The sequence below is a fragment of the Etheostoma cragini genome, chromosome 2, assembly GCF_013103735.1.
Source record: "Etheostoma cragini isolate CJK2018 chromosome 2, CSU_Ecrag_1.0, whole genome shotgun sequence".
In the NCBI taxonomy this organism is placed as follows: domain Eukaryota; kingdom Metazoa; phylum Chordata; class Actinopteri; order Perciformes; family Percidae; genus Etheostoma; species Etheostoma cragini.
In genome coordinates, this window is record NC_048408.1 from 15,368,439 (window position 1) to 15,390,884 (window position 22,446).

The 22,446-nt window shown below is 40.1% G+C and overlaps 2 protein-coding genes across 3 annotated transcripts in view; one reads left to right on the forward strand and one right to left on the reverse strand.

Moving 5' to 3' along the window:
* Window positions 1–20,713, forward strand: part of doc2d (double C2-like domains, delta) — a 69,139-nt gene extending 48,426 nt beyond the window's left edge. For both annotated transcript variants that reach the window (XM_034898275.1, XM_034898268.1), the window contains exons 6-11: window positions 1,715–1,841; window positions 2,058–2,114; window positions 2,782–2,906; window positions 12,343–12,424; window positions 12,719–12,815; window positions 17,919–20,713. In XM_034898275.1, coding sequence (XP_034754166.1) covers window positions 1,715–1,841; window positions 2,058–2,114; window positions 2,782–2,906; window positions 12,343–12,424; window positions 12,719–12,815; window positions 17,919–18,058 — 628 coding nt within the window. In that variant the 3' untranslated portion in view covers window positions 18,059–20,713. The remainder of the gene's footprint in view (window positions 1–1,714; window positions 1,842–2,057; window positions 2,115–2,781; window positions 2,907–12,342; window positions 12,425–12,718; window positions 12,816–17,918) is intronic.
* Window positions 20,714–20,928: 215 nt separating this feature from the next.
* serping1 (serpin peptidase inhibitor, clade G (C1 inhibitor), member 1) overlaps window positions 20,929–22,446 on the reverse strand; it is a 4,882-nt gene continuing 3,364 nt past the window's right edge. Inside the window, exons 10-11 of the mRNA XM_034898252.1 lie at window positions 21,576–21,798; window positions 20,929–21,330 (exon numbers count right to left, since the gene is read on the reverse strand). Coding sequence (XP_034754143.1) covers window positions 21,083–21,330; window positions 21,576–21,798 — 471 coding nt within the window. The 3' untranslated portion in view covers window positions 20,929–21,082. The remainder of the gene's footprint in view (window positions 21,331–21,575; window positions 21,799–22,446) is intronic.

Sequence of the window (22,446 nt, forward strand, 5' to 3'; positions counted from 1 at the left end):
TAGTGAACATGGTAAACATATCTGCCTAACTCATAGCACTGGTGTACAGCCTCAGAAAGCTGCTGGCATGACGTTAGACTCTTTGTCTTGTAATGAGAAATCAGTTAATTAGTATTTAGTAGAAGAATTTAAAAGATTGACTGATATTGAAGTTAGTTTCAAATCTCCAATATTTATCATTTTCTGCAAAAATCAATGTAGACTATGATTTTAAGCCAGGCAATTTATCTTTATATTACTAAATATTTATGTCATTCATCAATTGTCATCAAAGTCATTTTTTTGTTGACACTCTTCCTGCTTGACCAAAAGAGATACTTTCACAAGTACAGCCACCATGCAGGCGTGCTAAAACACCCTGATAACGTAATGTAACCCCTGAGGCGGATTTTGTCAGTGAATCCACGCTTAGTTTCGCACCACAGGTTGAACAGAGTCCACGAGCATCTGTTTGGTTTTTAGAGGAATTCTAAAGCCGATTAAGTTGTGGGAGCGGGTGTGAGGAAACGGATGGAGCATTTACACATAAGAAGCCAAAGGTTTGGGCGGAACTGATGTCATATTTCCCCGCAACCACCAACTCATCACAGACAACCTGCATGTATGACACAGGACAAAGCCACATAAATCATCTGACAGCAATGGTCATGAGTCAAAGTTATTCTAGCTTCTGCTAGAGATACTCATCCGTTATGACTAAAAGGTTGGACCAGCATGTCAAACATCCAAATGTCAGAAGGACAGAAAGAGGGGGAAGGTGTGTGTGTGTGTGTGTGTGTGTGTGTGTGTGTGTGTGTGCGTATGCGCGTGTGTGTGTGTGCGCGCAGTTGAGAATAGAGAGTAAGAGCAAGGAAGAAATCAAGAGCAGTGACAGTCCATCTGGGAATATTTGAGCACAGAGGGAATATTGTAGCAGGTGATGGGCTGTGAAGACTGTAGTGTAACTGATAGAATATTCACCCTCCATCAAACATCACCGCCAGTTTAAATAAGTGCCCTCTGTGGAGAAAATCATTTTACAGAACTGTAGCAATATAGACAAAGATACAGAGTGATTCAGTTGTCTCTTTTTAAATTTAGAGTGCAAACAAAGAGAGATGCATACGTGTTTCTCAACTCCTAGTCTCGTTTTTCTTTGAGTATCACAGCACAATTTCAAAATCAGTAATACCCTGAAAGACCAAATGGTACAATATGTATGTATGTATGTATGTATGTATGTATGTATGTATGTATGTATGTATGTATGTATGTAAATATATATAGATATATATAAGAAAATAACAATGTTTGCAAATGAATTGATAGCAGTCCTTTTAATTTTACCTGTATACAATACAAAATTGATGTTCTTTCAACTGATTTACCTGCTTCAAACAATCTATTTCTTCTTGTTTCTATTACAACAAATTAGTGTCTGGGGGAGTACCAAACAAGAAGAAAATGATTGAAATCCTTTGGAAACCCTGTTTTCTCTTCAGTAGTCACACAACTTATCATCATTCTCGCGGCTGCTCAAGTGAAACCAGGCAGGTGGAGGACCTGATTGATTGTCCAGATGCAATTTTGATATATTTGGCACAGTCTACGCTTGCTTCACAATAATGAGCGGAGCAAAGTAGCGTCTGGGGTTCATCTGTAACTTTTCACTAACCAAACTTATCTGTTTCTCTTCTCTATATCACTGCATCTGTATGCGTGTATGCGTGCGAAGGCTGTGTGTGTGTGATATGGACAGACTCGGACGAAATGAATTCATCGGAGAGGTGAGAGTGGCTCTGAAAAAGCTAAAAGAGGGCGAGAACAAACGCTACAACATGGGCCTGGAGAGAATTGCACAGGTAGATATAGCGTGTATGTGCGTGTGTGTGTGTGCATACCAAATGGGTTTCTGTGGTCATCTATACTGTATCAAGATGTGTCCCATTTCCATTGTGCCTGTTCGCCTGGGGGCTATCAGTCATCCTTTTCAAATACTGCATTATAATGTGTTACAGATATTCTCCTGGAGACTCTGTGGGCTATAACCATGATGTGTTTCTTTCTTTTTTATTTAGAATAAAGAAGCTAACAATCAAATTGTGGAGCAGGGAACGGTTGTGGCAGAGGAGGAGGTAAAACTATCATCAGCTTTATCAAAATTAATCTTATTATTATTACACTTTAAAGTAAAATATGCCTCACTGTAATTTGGGATAACTCTGCTATATCGGATACATTTTGTTATTGTTTCAGCATTTGTAATGAATCCTCTATTTTCACTCTAAAGGAAAATAAAGTTTAATAGTTTGTTTTTTTAACCAGTATATACAGTATGTCTAAGGCATGAACCCTGATAGAATGCTGGGATCTTTCTGATGTGTTTTTTCCTCTTCTGGTGGTCCTTATCTAATTTCTCTTCATGATTTTAGAGACAGAGGCTAATAGCTATTGGTCTCTGATTAGACTCAGTTTATGGTTCAACTTGAAGATAAAAGAAGGGGTGAGAAGAGTTTCATTTTGCCCGGCTCAGATAAAGTAATTAATTACAAGCTTCAATTTTAACACCCCTGTTGCTCATACTTAAAAAAACACTTTATCCCAGGTAGGTCAAATTCTGCAGCAGATCACAATACTTTTACTTTCATTTTAGTTTTATTTGTGTAGCTTTGAGTAAAAAGCATTTTCCAAAACTTTACTGACCCTGCTGCAGGATTCCCCACTGTGTATTCATTGAAGAGGGAAACGTCAGGTTGAAAACCTGTGCCGTGTCTGACACACTGTTGTTTTCTGTGTCCCCAGCGTGGCCGCATCCTGGTGTCACTGTGCTATAACACAGAGAAGGGCTGCCTGCTGGTTGGGATCATACGCTGTGCCCATCTGGCGGCCATGGACTCTAACGGCTACTCTGACCCCTTCGTCAAAATGTAAGTCATGTCTGATATTAATGAATAAACCTGTTATCCTACAAATTATGCTCATATGCAGCTACTCTGGGTTAGCAATTCCCTTTCAATGGCAGTGTTTTTTGCCAATGTGGTGTGATGTTCTTGTCCTACAGCAAGAATTCAGGGTGTGTAGGTTGCCATTATGGGTTCAGCAATGACCATAGTTAAAGGGAAATTCTGGTTTATTTCAACCTGGTGTATTTCCCATTAATGTGGTCATTGTCAAATTTTGCCCTCACAAAACAACATATATTTTTTTTTTCCAGGAGGAAAGACTTATTAGCTGTTTGTTGACCAAGAGTCCAGGGACTTTTTTTGTTCTTGAAACATCTTAAAGGAACTATAAGGTTCCTTCAGCCTGCGCCACAGTGAAAATAAGGCAAATTAGTTCACTGAAGTATCAAAAAGCAACATGACGGGACAAGGGCTGCTGGTGGTCGCAGGAGGGAACACACTGCTGCCTGCAGATCAGTGTCCCTGGCCATTTCACCTAAAAAACAACATCAAATCAACAAAAACTACAACATTGATTTTGCACACTTGCCTGAGGTGCACGCCCGTCGGCAGTTTGGTGTTGCTGCTGGCTCGTGTGAATCTCTCTCTTTTGCTCTGTCTTTTTTATAAGTTTGAGAGCCAACAGCAAAGCCTGTTCTCAAATGAAAAAGATATGTTCTCCCCCTGTCCTAAAATGGTCATAAAGAGACATTGAGAATCTTATCTGAACTTCCTTGTTTAGGATTGCTGCACCTGAATGAAATCTAGAGAATGTAACTAAGAGCATCAGAAAATGACCCCCTCAGTAATCACAAAATTATCTGTTAAGTGATTGACGATTATTTATTTATTGTTTTATTTAATAAATAAATGAATAAATACATAAATATGCCTTTGAAATACATCCTGAAATAAATAAATGAGGAAATAATACATTTATTAAATAAATTTAAATAATCATATAAAAATTAATCAATTAGTTAAATTAATATATATTAAAAGGTTTTACTTTTCATTAATTTGAGAGTTGGGAGTTCTTTCTTTTTTCATAAAGCATAGGCATGTGTGTTTTAATATACATCTACTGTAATAATGTGACTATTTACTGCATGTGGCTTAGATCTTTTACAGACTCTAATTACCTAAATCGTAACCATTACCTGCCATGTGTCAATACTGCAGGAAAAACAGTTGACAAAAGTTTTCTGTTAACATGTTTACAGTATTTTGGCACATACTTCCTCAGATTCCTAAACTTAGTTTTGAAAATAACTGACAGGGTAATCTGGGCTATCTAAACAATTGTTAGTAGTGGCCCTAGACTTACTCTGTTAATCGCAGTGTACTGCCATTCTGTCGGACTGAACACTTCTCTCAGCCAATACGAGGGTTATCAAAGTGTCTTTTATACACAGAGCTGAGGAAAGGCAAAGTGTCACAGCACACCTGAGCCCACCTGCCTGTAAGGCATAGGTAGTGACAGATAAAACCCACACAGCTCAATCTCTGATCTGCCTGATGCACCAACAGTGCAGGGAGTGAGAGAGCTCCCACACAGGAGAACGAATCCTGTAACCAACGCCACCTCCAGTAGTAGGAGGCTTCGAGTCAAAAAGAGCTGCAGGTTGTTGACATTGCTTTTAAAGGATGTTTTACCAACTCAAAAGTAGTTTTAGTTTCTTCAGTTGAGCCAAAATAGTGTGACTAGTTAAGTTAATTCTCTCCGTGCCAGGAGGCACACAAGGCCATCACTCCTCCACTGGGTTCGGTTTGCAGCTGCACGTCGTGCTGTAATCCACGTGTTCCAGCCCGCACCGTTACGTTCCAGTTCCACCATTTGGCGCCAAGTTGTTTTTGGGCGGCCTCTCTTGCAATATGATGTCCGTTGTTTCTGTAACAGCTTGTTTTCCGGGAGTAGGTTGTTAGCCTTCTGCCCAACCCGTAAGCTCGGAGGGCCAGTGGTTTTCTGTCAGGGTGTCCTTCCCTTAGACTGCGTTGGTCCACGACACCATACGGTGTAACCCCCCATCCGCCACCTGGGGGGACGCGCCTCACACGCCGTGCAGTCCCAGCGCGGGGAAAAAAATAGTGTGACTGGAATACAGTTATTAACGTTGACGTGCACAGCCGTATGACAGGTTGTTTGATCTTAAGTTGTGCACTTTGGTTCCTCTGTAGATTAGTTTACATGTATCATCACAGAACTGAGTCCAGCTTTACATGAAGAACTGGCTGACCTAATGCACAGTGAATGGTGAGACTTATTTGTTTAACATGAAATGAAAACTCGCTCTAGCACTGGAAGTAAGACTTTTCCGCTGGGCGTGGAGGAGGAAGTAGTGTGATGTTATAATGCCACAAGGTCTGCAGAGGGAGGTCAGGGTGATTGGGAGGGACAAAGAAAATTTAACATAAGAGGACGCTGTTAATTTTCTATTGACATTTAACATTGGTTTCTTTTTGCCATGACCATCTTAGTCCACAAGCTTAAACACATGGTTATTATTGTAAGTAAGGGTGAACCTTAATAGTTGGCTATTCGACAATTTGATCTAAAGAGCCTCATTCAACTACCAATCTTACAATCCGAAGCGGAAGGCAAATGTGGTCATGGAACAAAGCATCATTCCATTAGGGCTGTATGGGGGTGAATTGCTTGGTTTCTCCCAATAATTCATAATACATAGCGGATTTTAGAATACATTTATTAAGCAGAGTACTTACATAAGAACATGCTAAATATTTATTGAATTTATGAACGATTCTTCAAAATCCACAGAGTGAGGCACGTTATAACATCTGGCTTTCAGCTTTCTCTCTCTTGTTAACTGTCCCTGTTGTTTCTCTTCTGTGTGTGGATGGCTATAAAGGGGGGAATTGAATTTAGGCATGGAAAAAATGCACACTAATGTCCCAAATAGGAATGTGCATCAGTCGGAAAAAAACATGATTTGACGATCAGTTAATGGAAGGCAAGACCTACCAGATGTAAACTCTTAGTCAGGGACATCCTAAACTGTAACGATGACAAGGAGGTCCCCTATATGTAACACAGGAGTAATTTTAACCCAAACCATGAGGTTTCCCCATGGTCAGTGGTTCTATCCCCCTCCTAACCTTAACCATTGCGGTTTTGCAGGCAGCATGGTGGCCTAATGGTTAGCACTGTGGCCTCACAGCAAAGAGGCTCTGGGTTTAAATCCAGGTCGTTCAATACCATTCTGTGTGGAGTTTGTATGTTCTCTCCCCATTTGCATGGATTTCCTCCAGATGTTCCAATTCCCCCCCAATGTACTAGGTTCTCCAGTCAATAACCTTGTCTGGCTCAGATTTGCAGGTGGTCCCCAGGCAATGTAAATGGCTGCTTAAATGCAGAGGATGAGTTTCCCTACATGTATATGACAATAAAAGTACCGTTACCTTTTGTTGGATCAGACAGAGCTTGAATGTATGTGTACTAGAAGGCATGGATGAACGACATCTTGTGTAGTCTAATGTAGAGGACTTGTTGAAGATGGGAGACAGGAGAGTTTGGTCTGAATGGGAGGTACAGCTACAAGTACTGTGGTAAAAAACATTTTTATGGTTCAATGTTTTTTTTCAGTCAGGTGTATAAGTGGGAAAATATTAAGAACTTTTTTGACACTCATCCACACTATTGGGTTTTTGAAGATCTTCTGAAATTTCTGTAAAGTGACAAGAGATACAAAAAACAGAGAGGAAGCTCATGTCTCAGACAGACACACACACACGTGCTCACGCACACACACACGCACACACACCTACCTACCTAGATTGATTTCTTTGTCTTCCTCTCCAAGGTATCGATCTGTTCCTCTACTTTAATGCATTGTGCTTTATAGTTATACTTTGTGTTGTTTATATTTTTTAATGCACCAAAAAATTACGTATGCACCTAATTATCCAGATCTTCCCCTTCTTTCAGTCACTTTTTTCTCCTTACCAACTACATTGTATTTTATTCCATTTTTATTGTCTCTCTCTCGTGTTGTTCTGCATCCTTTCACCGGATGTTTCTGTTTTAGTTTTCATGATTTTGTTGGGCCACTGCCCTAATCTGATTTGTATTTCTGGAACCTAAGTTGTTTAGCTTTTTTATTTGTTGTCTGCTAAAGTTACCTTTTATTCTCTTTTGTAATATACACTCTGTAACTAGTTTACCCCAGTTCCGGGGTTGGTCTGCAGAGTATATGTTTCTCTTTTAATGCATCTTTTTGTGATTTCCACCAACATGCTCCACATTTAAATAATAACTATCACACTTCACTCCAATCATTGCACTATTGCCTCTATATTGTTTCTGTTTGGAGTATGTATATATTAGTGTGTATATAACGTTTGGTTGTTTTGTACGTGTAAGCACATTTTGAGCGACGATGTTCCAAAGAAAAATTCCTTCTATGTGTCCTCAAACCTAGAAAATATGGCTGATTCTGATTCTAATAATTAATGTTCTAAAGTTTTAAGGAAGTTCACTTTAAATAACAGAAAACGGTGTGAGCGTATTGCTGGCATAGGTGAATTACGTCTCTAGAGTGTACTGAGCGATTAAGTTGAATTAGGAGTAAGGAATTAATTTGCTTAGCTAGCTTTCTGGCTTGCTTTACTGTCAAAGGGGTGATGTCCTACAGCTGTAAGTCCAGCAATCCTCTTGAGGAATCTGTAACTAAAGCTGATCTTGATGCCTGTCTCTCTTTATCTGTGTGTGTGTGTGTGTGTGTGTGTGTGTGTGTGTGTGTGTGTGTGTGTGTGTGTGTGTGTGTGTGTGTAAGCGTGCGCGCGCATGTGTGTTTCCATTTGTCCAGCGGGCTATTCCAATTGGTCTTTTTTCACAACCAGTCTTTAGAAGCTATTCAAGTGACACAAGGTCAGAATAATTGCAAAACAAATTTGTCTTTCATTTAAAAGGATATATTAGCAATTGAAGACTAAATTACATTACATTCTTCAAAAAGACGCTCCTCTCCCTTGACATTCCCATATTAACTAAAACGTTTATAGAATAAATAATAACTCTGTCAGAAAAAAAGACGTGAAGGCAGAAAAAAGTGCAAAACATGTCAGATATTTCCTGCTGACCAAGCACACTGCCAAGCTTCACAGTTTTGTTCTCTCTATCTCTCTCTTTTTCCCTCTGAATGCGTGTGTGAACTGAAAATCATGACTCCTCTCTGCAGCAGGCATATATTTAGCTCCTCTTTCCAATTGTCATTCATTTTTCCATCGCTTTTTTGTTGTTTTTGCATCTCAGTGTTGTAACTTTGGTTCCTGTTTTTAACACCAGCACCCTCTTCCTCATCTCTCCCTGTCAGTTCTATATTTTTGTTCTTTCTTTCTCTCATTCACAGGGTTGCTCTCGCTTTTCTGCTCGTCTCTATCTCACCTAAACTTGCTGTCAGGATGGTTTTAGGTACCAATCGCTTGTGACCCTGGCAGGTGTCAAGTTGTCATGTGAATAAGTGATGAGGGTCAAATTACATAAAGGGCTAAAGACAGACGATATATAATGTAATCTTGCTTGTGTTCAAACATGTCCTGTTAACATGCCTGCTTTCCACCCCTTTCATTTGCACATAAAAAAACTGCATAAAACAAAAGAAAATGACTCCTTCTTGCATGGGACTGTGGATTTTGTCCCGCATCTTTTACAGTGTTATGAAAAGGTAATACAAATACCTACAACAACACAAAAATACTTGGATAAAATAAACAGCATGTAATGTAATGATGAGCTAATGACTGCAGCATGGGAGGGTTACATGAAGACAGCATAGTTACTGACACCAGCAGAAAATAGAACTTTTGCAAATCTAACTTTGAATTTTTGCTGAGACTGTGGCAGATGTTTGTTGTCTGTTGTGTAGTTGCTTCTCTAGATTCCAGAATGCTATGTATGTTCCTGTTATTTTGTCAATTTTTTATGTCATTCTTAACAAACGTTGTCCATGCTGCTCCACATGAGAAAAACTAACAAAAACAATTGTGGAACAGTAGTTAAACCTCATCATTATCATAGAGAAGAACAGCAGTCAATCATATTTAACCCGATCAGACAGTGGAGGTTTGTGACACATGGCTAGGTGTATAGCACAGAAATAAATGGTTAGTTAACTGAATTTTGCTGTGAACGACCTACTTTTTAGAAAAGCAGCCAACGAAAAACTGAAAGGGATAATCCCTCCCTATCTCTTTGGGCCAGCCATTTATGTTATGAATTATTCTTCACATTGAATTTGGGCATAGTTTGGTTCCTGCTGTACAGAATATTTTTATTTATGCTATTTATTATTATGAATGTCGCTGTCAAATGATGTTTTGTTATTCTGGAATTTGGAATTGCGTCTGCGCTGCCTCGGAGCCATATGTAAAATGTGATTTGGCACAGCACAAGCTGAGGTGTCCCTCGGGCTCTCACATCACCCTCTCACATGCTGCAGGTCAAATAGAGGCTTTGTTTGGCTGCCTCTCTCTATGGATTTCTTTCTTTCTTCTTGTTTCTTTTCTTGTGAAGGCAGTCCGCCAATTGTATAAGCACCAGGTATTTTATTGCTGATTAGCTCATGGAGAAAATGACCTTTTTAAAATACAATAAACACCTGACAGAGCCTGTGACTATAGTGATATGAAGCTATTTGGTAACATGTCATCAACTGAACAACACTATAATCATGAGTGCAATAGGTATACAGTAGGATTAATAACAGTAAAAATCAAAATCGTTTCAGAAGTTGTCTCCTTGTCCTTCCATTTCACCAAAGAGGCGAGACAGCGGTTGAGAATATTCATTAAGGATGGGTGCTGACAGAAAGGCTTCATGCTTGCACAAATTAAGCCACTGGACCATTTGTGATTATTTGCCCCAATTGCCAATGTCCTTTTTTTCACAATATTAAACAAAAGGGGACCTATCATGCTCATTTTCAGGTTCATACTCATATTCTGGGGACATGTTTACACGCTTTGATGTTAAAAAAACTTTTCTTTTACTGCCCAAAGCTACTGCACCTGTATTCACCTTATGTCTGAGATGCTCTGTTATCGTTGTTTCTTTTGCTCACAGGGATTACTTTTATATGTGTTAACCTCGTTGTTTGAAGCTTTAGCCACGTTTAATATCCAACCTTGTTACATTATTTATGCCAAAATATAAGCCAACCATAATACAGTAGGTTCCACGAATTTTTGTAAAATAAAAAGTCACTGAAGCTACGAGCTCAGTTCGATTGTGGATTTTGCAAGTCTTGTTGAAAGACAAACTGCATAAACTGTGAATGGTTTTCACTTCACAGGTGTGCCTTGTTAGGGTTAATTAGGGTTTTTCTCCTTATTAATGGAGTTGGGACCATCAGTTGTCTTGTGCAGAAGTCATGTTGATACACAGCCAACAGCCCTGTTGGACAACTGTTAGAATTCATATAATGGCAAGAACCAATCAGCTAAGGAAAGAAAAACAAGTGGCCATCATTACTTTAAGAAACGACGGTCAGTCAGCACTGAAAATTGCAAAAACTTTGAATGTGCAATGAAGTGCAGTCACAAAAACCATCAAGCACAACAAAACTGGCTCACATGAGGACCGCCCCGGGAAAGGAAGACCAAGTCACCTCTTCTGCTGAGGATAAGTTCACCTGAGTCACCAGTCTCAGAAATCACAAGTTAACAGCAGCTCAGATTAGAGACCAGATGAATACCACACAGAGTTCTAGCAGCAGACACATCTCTAGAACAACTGTTAAGAGGAGACTGCGCAAATCAGGCCTTCAAGATTGATTAAGTGAAAAAGATAGGGAAAAGTAACTGTTTTTTTCCAGCTCCCCTGGTACGACAAAGTTAGCTGCCTGACCGGAAGGGCTGTGACAAAGAAACTTCACAGCTGGCCATGCCTCTTTTTTTGTGAAAATTTTTTATTTTTATATTCAGAAAACAATCTCACAGATGTTATTATTATTATTAATGTTATTATCAATATAATATAAATTATTATAATATTATAAATAAAATAAATAGATCTTTTTTATGACGTAGGCTGAAAATGAGCTTCCCCTCTTTGAAAGACCAGCATCCGCCGCTGCCTCCCTCCTATATTTTAACTTATTTATAGTGAGTAGTACAACAGTGTCTACTTCCAAACTCCCTTCCCGGCTTCTTTAGTTAGTTATGTAGACTTGAGTGGTGAGAAGTTCAAACAAAGAACAACTTTTCCATCTCACAGATTGTTTACAAAAAAATAAACCAAATTTTGTGTAAACCAAATTTTGTGGAACTAGTATATTATATTGTTTATTATAAATGTAGTGTAGCCATAATGTGATCCCTCAGATTGGTTAGCTAAGCCCCCCACAGTAGGTGTGGATCCTGGGGAGTTGCTGTAAACATCTGGACAAACTTTGACGTTGAGGGTCCTTCGGTCAATCCTGGCTAAGACCGAACAAAGAATATGTTACAATGTTACTTACAATAACAGATGTGTGTTGCATCTAGTTGCCAACTAGGAGAAAATAGGAGATCTGAAGTCAGAACTGGCCCTGATAACAACAACTTTAACTCAATCATTTCACATAATGAAAACTATTATTAAAGAAAGGTGATGTCAAAAAGAGATTTTCATCACTGTACGTTCTCAGTGATTAAAATGTCTTTGTGCCACCCCTTTCTTTTTTTATCAATTCCTCCTCTTCCTGTTCCTTCCTGACCTCCATCCGTCACTCGCTCTTATTCCGGCTCTGCGGTGACAACCCCAAACCCATCTCATGCATCAGCTGTCAGGCCCAGATTTGTCACTGTTGGGGGGGGGGAGTGAGATAGCTCACCGCCTGAACATCTTGACTTGGATTTTATGCTGACGATGATTCCCATTGCCCTTTAGCGGTCCTTCTGTCGTCTCTTTTTTGGAGCGCACAGTCCTCCAACATCGACATGATTACGATCTTGCTGTGGTCTACTGTCTCTTCTCTGTTTTTCACTCTCTCGCTGTCCGCGTCTTTGTTCAAAACACTTCTGGGTCACCATTACCCCAGAAAGTGATTTTGCAAACTCTGTCCCCGTTTGTTTCTGCCATTGAGCAAAGTTCACTATCACAACAGGGCAAACGATTTTTTTTTAATTAAAAAAAAAAAAAACGATTAATTGCTTTAATCTCAGCAATAATGATTGTTCTGGTCTTCTGCATGTAAGGATCTCTATTGTGCAAACAGCACCTCTAAATCTCTATCTGTGTTTTAAATATCAATCATCTTATTTAAGTCTTTGCCAGAAAGCAAATCAACGTAATTCGCAGAATTTCAAACTATTAGCTCAAGGTATGTCATTTTGAGGTTGGGCACAATCTGAAGAGTGTAAAAGGTCTCTATGAATATATGTCCTCTTTAGTTTTTGCTCTCTTTTTTTCTTTCTTCCTCAGCAACTTGCAGCCAGATATGGGGAAAAAGTCAAAGTACAAGACTTCCGTGAAGAAAAAAACTCTCAACCCTGAATTCAATGAGGTACAACGTCTCTCCTGCTCCCGAATATCCACAATACACATTCCAACTTCTTTCATGTTATACTGAGCTCAGGATCATGCTCTCTAGTTTATCTGAGGTTTGGATGAGCATGGCAATTAAGCATACCTTTTTTACACTTCCTCCAAATCTGACATTCTTTACTTGAATGTGTTCTCAGCACCAATCTGCATGTTTTTCACTGAAAATGCACTAAATTACGTATTCAGTTCCTTTCAAGTCTCATTTTAATGAATCATTTATATAAGTATCTTCTTGTGTGCACCACCTGCACAGGAGTTTTCATATGAAGTTACCTTGGACCAGCTGGCAAAGAAAACCCTGGAGATCTCTGTGTGGGACTACGACTTGGGAATGAGCAACGACTTCATAGGTAGGCTGAGAAAAAAAGTGAAGGGAGGGGTGGAGAGGGGAGCTGCAGCAGCAAAGTAGATGACTGTACCAGAGTGTTTGAATAAAAGCGGCGCAATTGCAGAAAACGTAAAAACCAGGCAGAGCGTGGGTGGAGGGAGATGGGAGATAGAAAAAAGAAACGGGAAAAGACGATGGGTAATTATGAGGCTTGAGGAGAACGATTTGAGCGAGCAAAAGAGAGTTTGAGTGGAAAAGGAAATGGAGATGCATTTAGAAATCAAAAAGGATCTCCAGCCTTCGTGTACTTGGCACATCAGATTGCTGCTGCTTTGTCAACGGCTTTTTCAAGGGCTTTGGCATTGCCTGATGTGTATATCACAGCAATGGAGCACATTGGAGCTCAGGGACTGATCTAGTGGGAACTGGGGAACTAGTGGGGAGGTACATGAGAATGGATTACCACCCTATGAGCTTGAAGGCCTTCAGATCAAAGTGTTTTACTGTGTCTAATGTATGTGTGCACATGAGTGTGAGGCTGTGGGCTGGGTGGGAGACACCAGTGTTTGGATAAGCTCAGTGAGTCATTAGCCTTGCCGGGAGAAAAGGCCATCAGTTTAACGTAGCCCCAGATAACTGCCATCCCCCTGACCATTATCATTACAGGTTCAGCTAAATCAACCTTCCAGTTATGTTAATTAAGGCTGGGTGAAAAATGACACTGACCAAGAAGAGTAGAGAAAACGCGTTGATCAAGTGGCAGAGCGAGCATAACCCCAGTGCACTTGTATGAAAGTGAGAGCAATAACAAGTGGTCTAATAGGCTTAGCCGATAAGATATATAGAGGATGTGACACAGTAAAAGGTGAGAATGCAGAGATACATGGAAAGGAAAACTGAATGAGAGAATAAATGTGATGGCTAAAGTACACAAAAATGCAGGCAGTAAATCAAGTGGATGACTTGTGGGAAAGACCAATACACTAGCAGAGATGGGAAATTTCATCTTTTCCATAAATCAAAACTAAACCTCTGATTTTTAGCGAGACGTGTTGTCAAACCTCACAGAAAACAGGATACGACTGCTAAAGAAACTAAGGAGAAGGTAGTTACATCACCAAGTACACTACAGTGTCTATAAATCTTTTGGCGCAAGTGAAGCCTCTAGTCAATTGAGACAAGTTCAAATTGATTCTTCAGTAGGGCTGAGTCAATATAATACCCCAGATCAGTATATATCACTGCCAATAAGTATCCACATTAAATACAGTTTCTACATCCATTTCTTCAAAATGTGATTCAGCTGTAAATTACGTTCTTTCATCGTAACCAGAGTGGGCCACCGACTCAGCATTTAGTGTCATGCAATCGCCGGCCTCCTCTAATCTCACGTAAAAAAAGGTTTACAAAGAGTTAAAGGTAGTTAGAGGTAGTGGATACAGAGGTGTTTGTACATGTTCAGAATGGCCGCGCTTGAAGAGAGAGGGGCGAGACCAATGATCTGCGCAATTGTGAATGTATATGTATGCGCTTATCCAAGGCGTCCTGCATGCCGAAAAGTAAAAGTCCTGCATACTTTCTCACCTACACACACCTGCCCAATAGCTTGGCAAAGTAGTGATGCTTGTTGGACTGTCAGTTTTGGAAAGTTGCTAAAATTGTCAGATACCTAATCAATGATCCGACAAGCACTTGATTTGAAGCAAGATATTTAGTTTACCACGTGATCTTGGGTATCTGCTGTTGGGGTTGAATGTGTAGCAGATGTGCAGCAGGGGGAAATGAAATAAACAGACAGAGAACAGGGTCAAACCTGTGTGAGTGCTGTTGCACACCTGCTCGCCAGCTTGTGTGTCAGTCTCAGCTCCGGCTCTGGTGCCTCCTTCCTCTTCTGTCTCGCAAAACGTAAGGATGGCTGATTGTTTGTCACCAGCAACCCGCAGGCTCAGAGAACACTTCATCGATCTCTGTGTGGAGGTGGTGGGAGTTTGGTGGGGGCGGAGGTGACCAAGTGTTGTGCGTGATTATCTTATTGAAACTCTGTCAATAGATTTTGACCATCTGTCTGTGTGTAAAAAGGGAAGGGAACGAGGATGCAGGATAGGAAAGACTCTCCTCTCCTCTCCTCTCCTCTCCTTCCATCAGCATCATCTCAGGCAGCGTTTAGTGCCAAACTTAGATCAGATCAACAATTGTGCCTTGTTTGCTCGCGGCTGTCGTTTTCCCCATTTTCCAAGGCGCTGTTAGAAGGCAGCTTTGCCAAAATACCGTGTTTTAAAAGTCACGCTCCATTAACTGTGCAATCACAGCAAAGGGAATGGCTTTGTAATAACCTCGGTGTGACAACTGCCTGCATCTCTCTGTCTTACAGTCTGCCTCTCCACCAACGCCACCATCGCCTCGGCTCACTTTCACCTGAGTCATTTCCTGCTTTTCTATAAATTAACCCCCCCAACCCCCATGCTATTTCACTAAATCTTATGTTATCTAAATCTCTCTGTCTTGTATTTCCCCTGCTAGGAGTCTCTCTTTCTCTCTTCTGCCTTGAGGAATTTGTCTCAAGTGTCTATTTACTTCTTTCTTTGCTCCCATGTCTGTCTGCCAGTCAAATAGTAATAATCTTGATTGGCATGAATGTTGGTCTACATTATAGCTGAAGCTCAATTACATTATTAAATATTAGACTTTAACAAAAAAACAAATGTCTGACAGTCTGTACCCGTGTTTGTTGTTACTTTCTGATGCCACCAGTTGTGGGAAGTAAATGCGTTTACTTAAATACTACACTTCAATTTTGATGTACTTGCACTTGCTCGATTATTTACATTTCATGCTACTACATACTTCTACTAGACTGCATTTCTGATGGGACAATTGTATTTTTTCTCTTATACAGTGAGGGGGAAAAAGTATTTGATCCCCTGCTGATTTTGTACGTTTGCCCACTGACAAAGAAATTCTCAGTCTATAATTTTAATGTTAGATTTATTTGAACAGTGAGAGACAGAATAACAACAACAAAATAAAAATTAAATGCAAGTCAAAAATATTATGAATTGACTTTTGCATTTTAATGACTGAAATATGTATTTGACCCCTTTGCAAAACATGACTTAGTACTTGTTGGCAATCACAGAGGTCAGACGTTTCTTGTAGTTGGCCACCAGGTTCATTGTCATGCTGGAATACCCATCCGAAACCCGTTTTCAATGCCCTGGCTAAAGAGGGAGGTTCTCACCCAAGATTTGATGGCACATGGCCCCGTCCATCGTCCCTTTGATGCAGTGAAGTTGTCCTGTCTCCTTAGCAGAAAAACACCCCCAAAGCATAATGTTTCCACCTCAATGTTTGATGGTGGGGATGGTGATCTTGGGGTCATAGGCAGCCTTCCTCCTCCTCCAAACACGGCAAGTTCAGTTGACGCCAAAGAGCTTCATTTTAGTCTCATTTGACCATAACACTTTTACCCAGTTGTCCTCTGAATCATTCAGATGTTCATTAGCAAACTTCAGGCGGGCATGTATATGTGCTTTCTTGAGCAGGGGGACCTTGTTGGAGCTGCAGAATTTCAGTCCTTTACAGAGTAGTGTGTTACCAATTGTTTTCTTGGTGAATATGGATCCAGCTGCCTTGAGATCTTTGCAGATCCTCCCGTGTAGTTCTGGGCTGATTCCTCACTGTTCTCATGATCATTGCAACTCCACAAGATGAGATCTTGCATGCTGAGGGAGATTGACAGTTCTTTTGTGTTTCATCCATTTGCGAATAATCGCCCAACTGTTGTCACCTTCTCACCAAGCTGCTTGGTAATGGTCTTGTAGCCCATTCCTGACTTGTGTAGGTCTACAATCTTGTCCCTGACATCCTTGGAGAGCTTTTTGGCCATGGTGGAGATTTTGGAATATCATTGATTGATTGCTTCTGTGGACAGAAGCTGACATTAGGTATTTTGAAAATAGGAGCACACTCTTAAAGGGAGTGCTCCTAATCTCAGCTCGTTACCTGTATAAAAGACACCTGGGAGCCAGAAATCTTTCCGATTGAGAGGAGGGTCAAATACTCATTGCCCTCATTAAAAAGCAAATTAATTTATAACATTTTTGACATGCGTTTTTTTCTAGATTTTCTCGTTGTTATTCTGTCTCTCATTGTTCAATCATTTCTTTTTCAGTGGGCAAATGTACCAAATCAGCAGAGGATCAAATACTTTTTTCCCTCACTGTAGTTATAGTTACTAGTTACTTTCCAGGATGAGATTGACTTAAGAATATATGATAAGCTTAGAACATAATTTGTCCTTTCACATACAAGGAATTAGCTTTAGTGTATTGGTGCATAACAAACATAGTAAGAGAAAATGAAATTAAAATTAAAAGCAGGTGTTGTAAGAATCAAGAAACAAATATAGAGTAAAAGAAAATTACAATAAAAATGAAAAAGACGTGTCCTTATCAATAGGTGTCCTGTGCTTTCTTGATTAATCCAGTTTTAGAAGAGAAAAAAATGTTTTGGGGGCGTGAGGTTTTGGCCTTACATTAAACAAAATCAGGTTTCCAGAAATACGACTCCAAATGAATGATAACTGCTGGACTTGTAAACGAGCTGCCAACCAGTTCAACATCAGTTTTGTGTTCACAACTTGTTTCTGCTGTTATCGAAGTTTTCTCCTTTGTGTGTCTGAGGCCCAAAAGGCTAAAATTATTCAATATTTCACAATAAATAAAAGACTAGAGAAGAAGAAGAAAGTCCAAAACACTGCCTAACAAATTTGTGTAGCAGAGCTTGTTTGGTTTTTTCTTTTCTTTCCCATTAATCACCTCACATCCCCCTCGGATTTATCTTGTGACCCTTTAGATGGACCCGACCCCTAGGTTGGGAAACACTTGGCTATCCAACTGTATGTGAAGTAGTTGAAACTAGCTCCACCTTGACTAGCTAACAGTGAAAGGCTGCATGTGCGTTGATCAATTAGTACTGACACCTAAATACTTACATTCTTGTATTTGTTCATTTACCTAAGTAAAAGATCTAATTACTTATTCAACTAACGGTCTCCTTTTCTTCAACAACTAACAACTTCCCATCTCCTCCTGATTCTTCTCTGTTTCTGCATGTCGGCTTGCAGGTGGAGTGGAGCTGGGCATCACTGCAAACGGACAGAGACTCAGACACTGGTTCGACTGTCTCAAAAACAAAGGGAAGAAAGTGGAGTACTGGCATACGCTCACACAGCAAGGAGCCCCAAGCGGTGACAAACCGGACTAGATTACACAAGACATTCATGCGCACACACACACACACACACATACACACACGCACTAAGACACACATACATTTGTCTCACTGGAAGATGATTGATAACAGAGACCAAGTAAAGCCCTAATAAGAGAAAAGGAGAAAACATGCAATAATAATGATGTTGAAAATGATCATATAACGCCAATAATTACTGCAGCAAGTATTAGTATATGATATTCATACTAATATTAGTTATGGTACTAAGGTGTAATCTGAATACTTTTTTTTCAAATTGTGACTATGTCCTCATTAAAGTGATGACGTAAAAAAACATTGTGCTTTAGACCTTACAATATTGTGGAAGTCGCTCATATTCTGTCATTCAAATTGACACCTAATGAAGAGATTTGAGATTAATGTACTCAGAGTTCATTCGGTGAAAGACGCCAAAAGTACGTATGTGCACGCTTGTGAATCATAATGTGATATATAGTTACAGGAGCGGGAATGTTATGAAAGGGTGATTCTGTACTGGAAAGGTTTCTATTTTAGTGGTTGTTGATCTGATGCAAAACAACATACCGTATTATAAAGCACAAAATGATCCATTGAGTGGATTTGTACCTTTACTGTTCAGTGTTCTTGTTCTTATGTCTTTTAATGTCTTTAAGTGACAGTGGCTTTCTATACACCTTCATATCAGACATAAATGTGTCAGTGTGTGCGTGTGGGCATGTGTGTGCGTGCATGAGGGCCATGTGAATGAGTGCCTACAATTTCTGTCTGTGCAGTGTGTTTATCTGTATTCACATCACAGCCCATTTCAAATGTCTCCATCCAACTTCACAAGCACAGAGGTGTGAAGAAATAATAACAAAGGACAAGAAGGCCCATACAACTGAGAGGTCCTCCGCTGCCACCACCACACGCCTCAGTGGTGTGAGTGTTCCTGGCTAGGGGGGACACTGACAAGCTGTCAATCATGTGTGCCAGACCCTTTGCCATCTCAATCTCCCGTTGCCAGGCAGTCAAAAAGCAACTTTAAAAATGGAATATATCTTGATGCGTAACCTCTGACAGCTTTTTTGTCTTTCTAGATGAAAGATTAAACGGATATTGCTTTTTGGAGGTGCCGTTTGTACCTTTACTTTGCATTATGAACCAGATTTAAAAAGAACCCAAGCAGGCTTACCTCAGTGACTCAAATTCTGCTCCAACAAAGTCACAGATGATGCAACATTTTCTCTCTGCATGGCAATATCGCAGCAGTAGGCTAATGTAGTAATTTGAAAATCCAGGCATGTGATTGGTCCTGTTATCTGATTAATGAGCATAGAGCTGCCCAAAATCTTGAAAATAATCTGCCTTTATTGCGTTTTTTTGAGAGGATGTAAAATGTTATGTAAAAGAAATGTGACAGAAAACTACAACAACCTTTAGAGAGAGTCATTGCTGTGATCAGTGTTGCATTCATCCCATTATTTCTGATCTATTAAATATCAGGTTTGTAGAGGCATATATTTCATCCTCTTGACAGGGGACACTGGGACTACCCTGTCTGTGACACAGAATTACCTCCCTGAGACAAACTGTGCTGTTAGGAGAAATGCCCCCCCACCCACATGCCTGTTATGTGTCTCAATGCATATCTCTGCATATCGATGGTGTATATGGGCTTGACTATCACTGAATCATTTAAATGCCTGCCAGAATATCAAATGCACTTCCCCGGTTAACCTGTCAGCATAGCTCTGGCCATACACTGGTTCACAAAAGCACACCCACAGTTGGTCAGTCGCCTCCAGGACTTTTTCCTACTGTTGAATCGATCCAGCCGCTCATATTCTTGGTGTCCTTCAACAACCTTGTGATTGTCTCATCGTTGACTGCAAAAAAAAAATTGGATCCTTCAGTGGTGAATTAGGTTTGGAATAAAAAGGGCTTGGGCATTATTGTAACAGTAGGCTTAAACATATTTTCTGTTGGACCTTAAATGATTTGGATGAGGTTTGGCCAAGGTTTATTCTGTACTTTCTCTATGCACATCAGAACTCCCAGCACGTTGGCAGTGAGATAATCAAACCAAAACAACAACATCATGGCATCAAAGATGCATTTCTGGGAATACTCAGTACTTTGATTGGGGCTAGACTGGGTGACAGTGATCTTATAGAGTTCACATTCTAGGCTGGATGGTTGTTTATTCCCGTCTTGGTTTTGTTAACAGTCACCAAATTTTCTGACTCTTGTCTATTAACCCCGCTTCGCTTACGTAATCATTTTATCTGCAATACAGCTGCATGTTTAGCAATCACTATCAGCTTGTATGATAGAGTGCAGCCATGGCTGATCATTCTGAATGCTGATTTGTTTACAGTCAATGCCATCAGTGTGTATTTGTTTGTGAATACAATAATTCAGGGTATGTTTTGCTCAGTTGCTTTGCTCTGCCAAGCAAGCTATTGCTTTAAAAAACAAAACCTTTAATGTCACAGATATTGACACGTTGTCTTCCTTCAATTGATATCGCTGGTAAGGATGCAGGATGGCAAACTGCGAATAAGATGGGGAGATCACTACTGCATTCCCTGTGTATTCACTGTCAATGTCAATCACACAGTATGGCTGCCATCCTGTGGTCGGTTTGTGTAACTACTTCGCAAATAAATTGAAGTCGTTTCAGTGGTTTTCTGTCTTCTTTTGAATGACACATGATCCGCATTGTGCTTAATTCTTCAAAAACATAAGAGAGTCGGCATATGTGTTGGGTAAATATGTGTTTTATTCATCCTCATCTTTGAAAACAATTCACATCCAGGCTTTTACATATGGTTTTGTGAGGGTCACTGCTCACTTTAGTAACTACTTGAAGCAATACTGATAACTGGATTCATTTAGTTTGAAAGCACAGTAAGATAATTGACTGTATTTCCATATTACTAGACATCCTGTGTTTACCATATCTTAGTTTCTTTACTGCCCTTTTTCCCATCTGTTACATCTCCACTCTCTCACTCATTTGTGTGTCTGTCTGTCCTCCCCGTTGCTCTCTCATGGCTCAGTCACTCTGCCAATAAAGAGTGGCACGTTTGCGTGGTCACTCCACAGCAGCATGATGAAAGGCCTCAGGGCGGAGAAGGAAGGGAAGGAGCGAGAGAATGAGACAGATGTGACGGCCCCGGCCTCAACTCCTTGTTCAGTCAGTGCGAGGAATGCTCTGTGTCTGGCTTCATTCAGAACCAACCTCTCTTCAGAGTAGAGACCACACAGGTTAGCATCCTCAAAGAGTGACGACAGTCCTGTTTTGGGAAAAGGGAGAGGAAAGTGCAAAAAATTATGGGGGGGAGGCAAAGTAAGTGGATCAGAGCTATGGCTACAGGAAGATCAAAGAGCAGAAGGATGTGCTTATTGCACAAATAAGACGTAATAGCTGTGTATAAAGTAATAGTCTACACAAGTTGGAAGCATGGATGGGTTTCAATGTATGATATTAATGAGCTGAATAAGCCTGACATACAGAAAACACCATTAAAGATGAACAAACCTAATTTCCTCATAAGTATGTTCATGTCCGGCTGGATATCCAGCTTGATTTGGGGCAGAGTGACCTCGATAGGCTGAGGAGAAATTCTTTTCACTTTTTCTATCATGTTAAGCACAGCTGTGTCCGTCATCCTCTCCTCCACCTGCTGTAGGTCAGTCACTTTGTTGGAGCGAGGCAGCAAAATGTAAAGACTGCTGTCCCCTGTCAGAGCAAACCTCGCCACCTGTTGGGTGAAAAAAGATCACGGTGTGTAGCAACACTGTGAGCACACCCTCAGACAACATTGAGACAACGTCTTCCCCCAAGACCCTTGCCTAAAAGATTCTATTGTAAAAAGAGTTATTGAAAGTGCAACATTATTTTTTGATTTTTTTCTCACCTGTTGTTCTTTGTTTTACTTTGATTCTGGGGATATTCATGTTTCAAGTGTTAGAACTACAGGTTCCATAATGCTTTGAGAGATGTAGTGATGCCATGCAGTCAATTAGCTTGTGAGCTGTGTACTGTAAGCTGGGTAATGCCTATATTTGTTTACATTTTGGCAAATTAGCACCAGGAAAAGTAATGTCGGTTCCTGTTTGCAATGTACTCATGAATGTACACACAACTAACATTGGATTACTTTGATACTAAAGCAAACGCAACGTCGTCATTCTTTAGCAATTTATGGAGTCATAAGGAGCATCCTTTTTCTATGATTGTATGGTGGATTTATGGAAGTTTATTTACAATGGACATTAAATATGATACCCTCAAAACTAAGTTGCACTGAATGTAAAAATATTTTTCATGTCTGTTTAGTCATATTTTAAGTAGTTATGACTGAAAAGGGTGCACATTTTGATGCAATTTCCCCTCACAGTATCTTTGC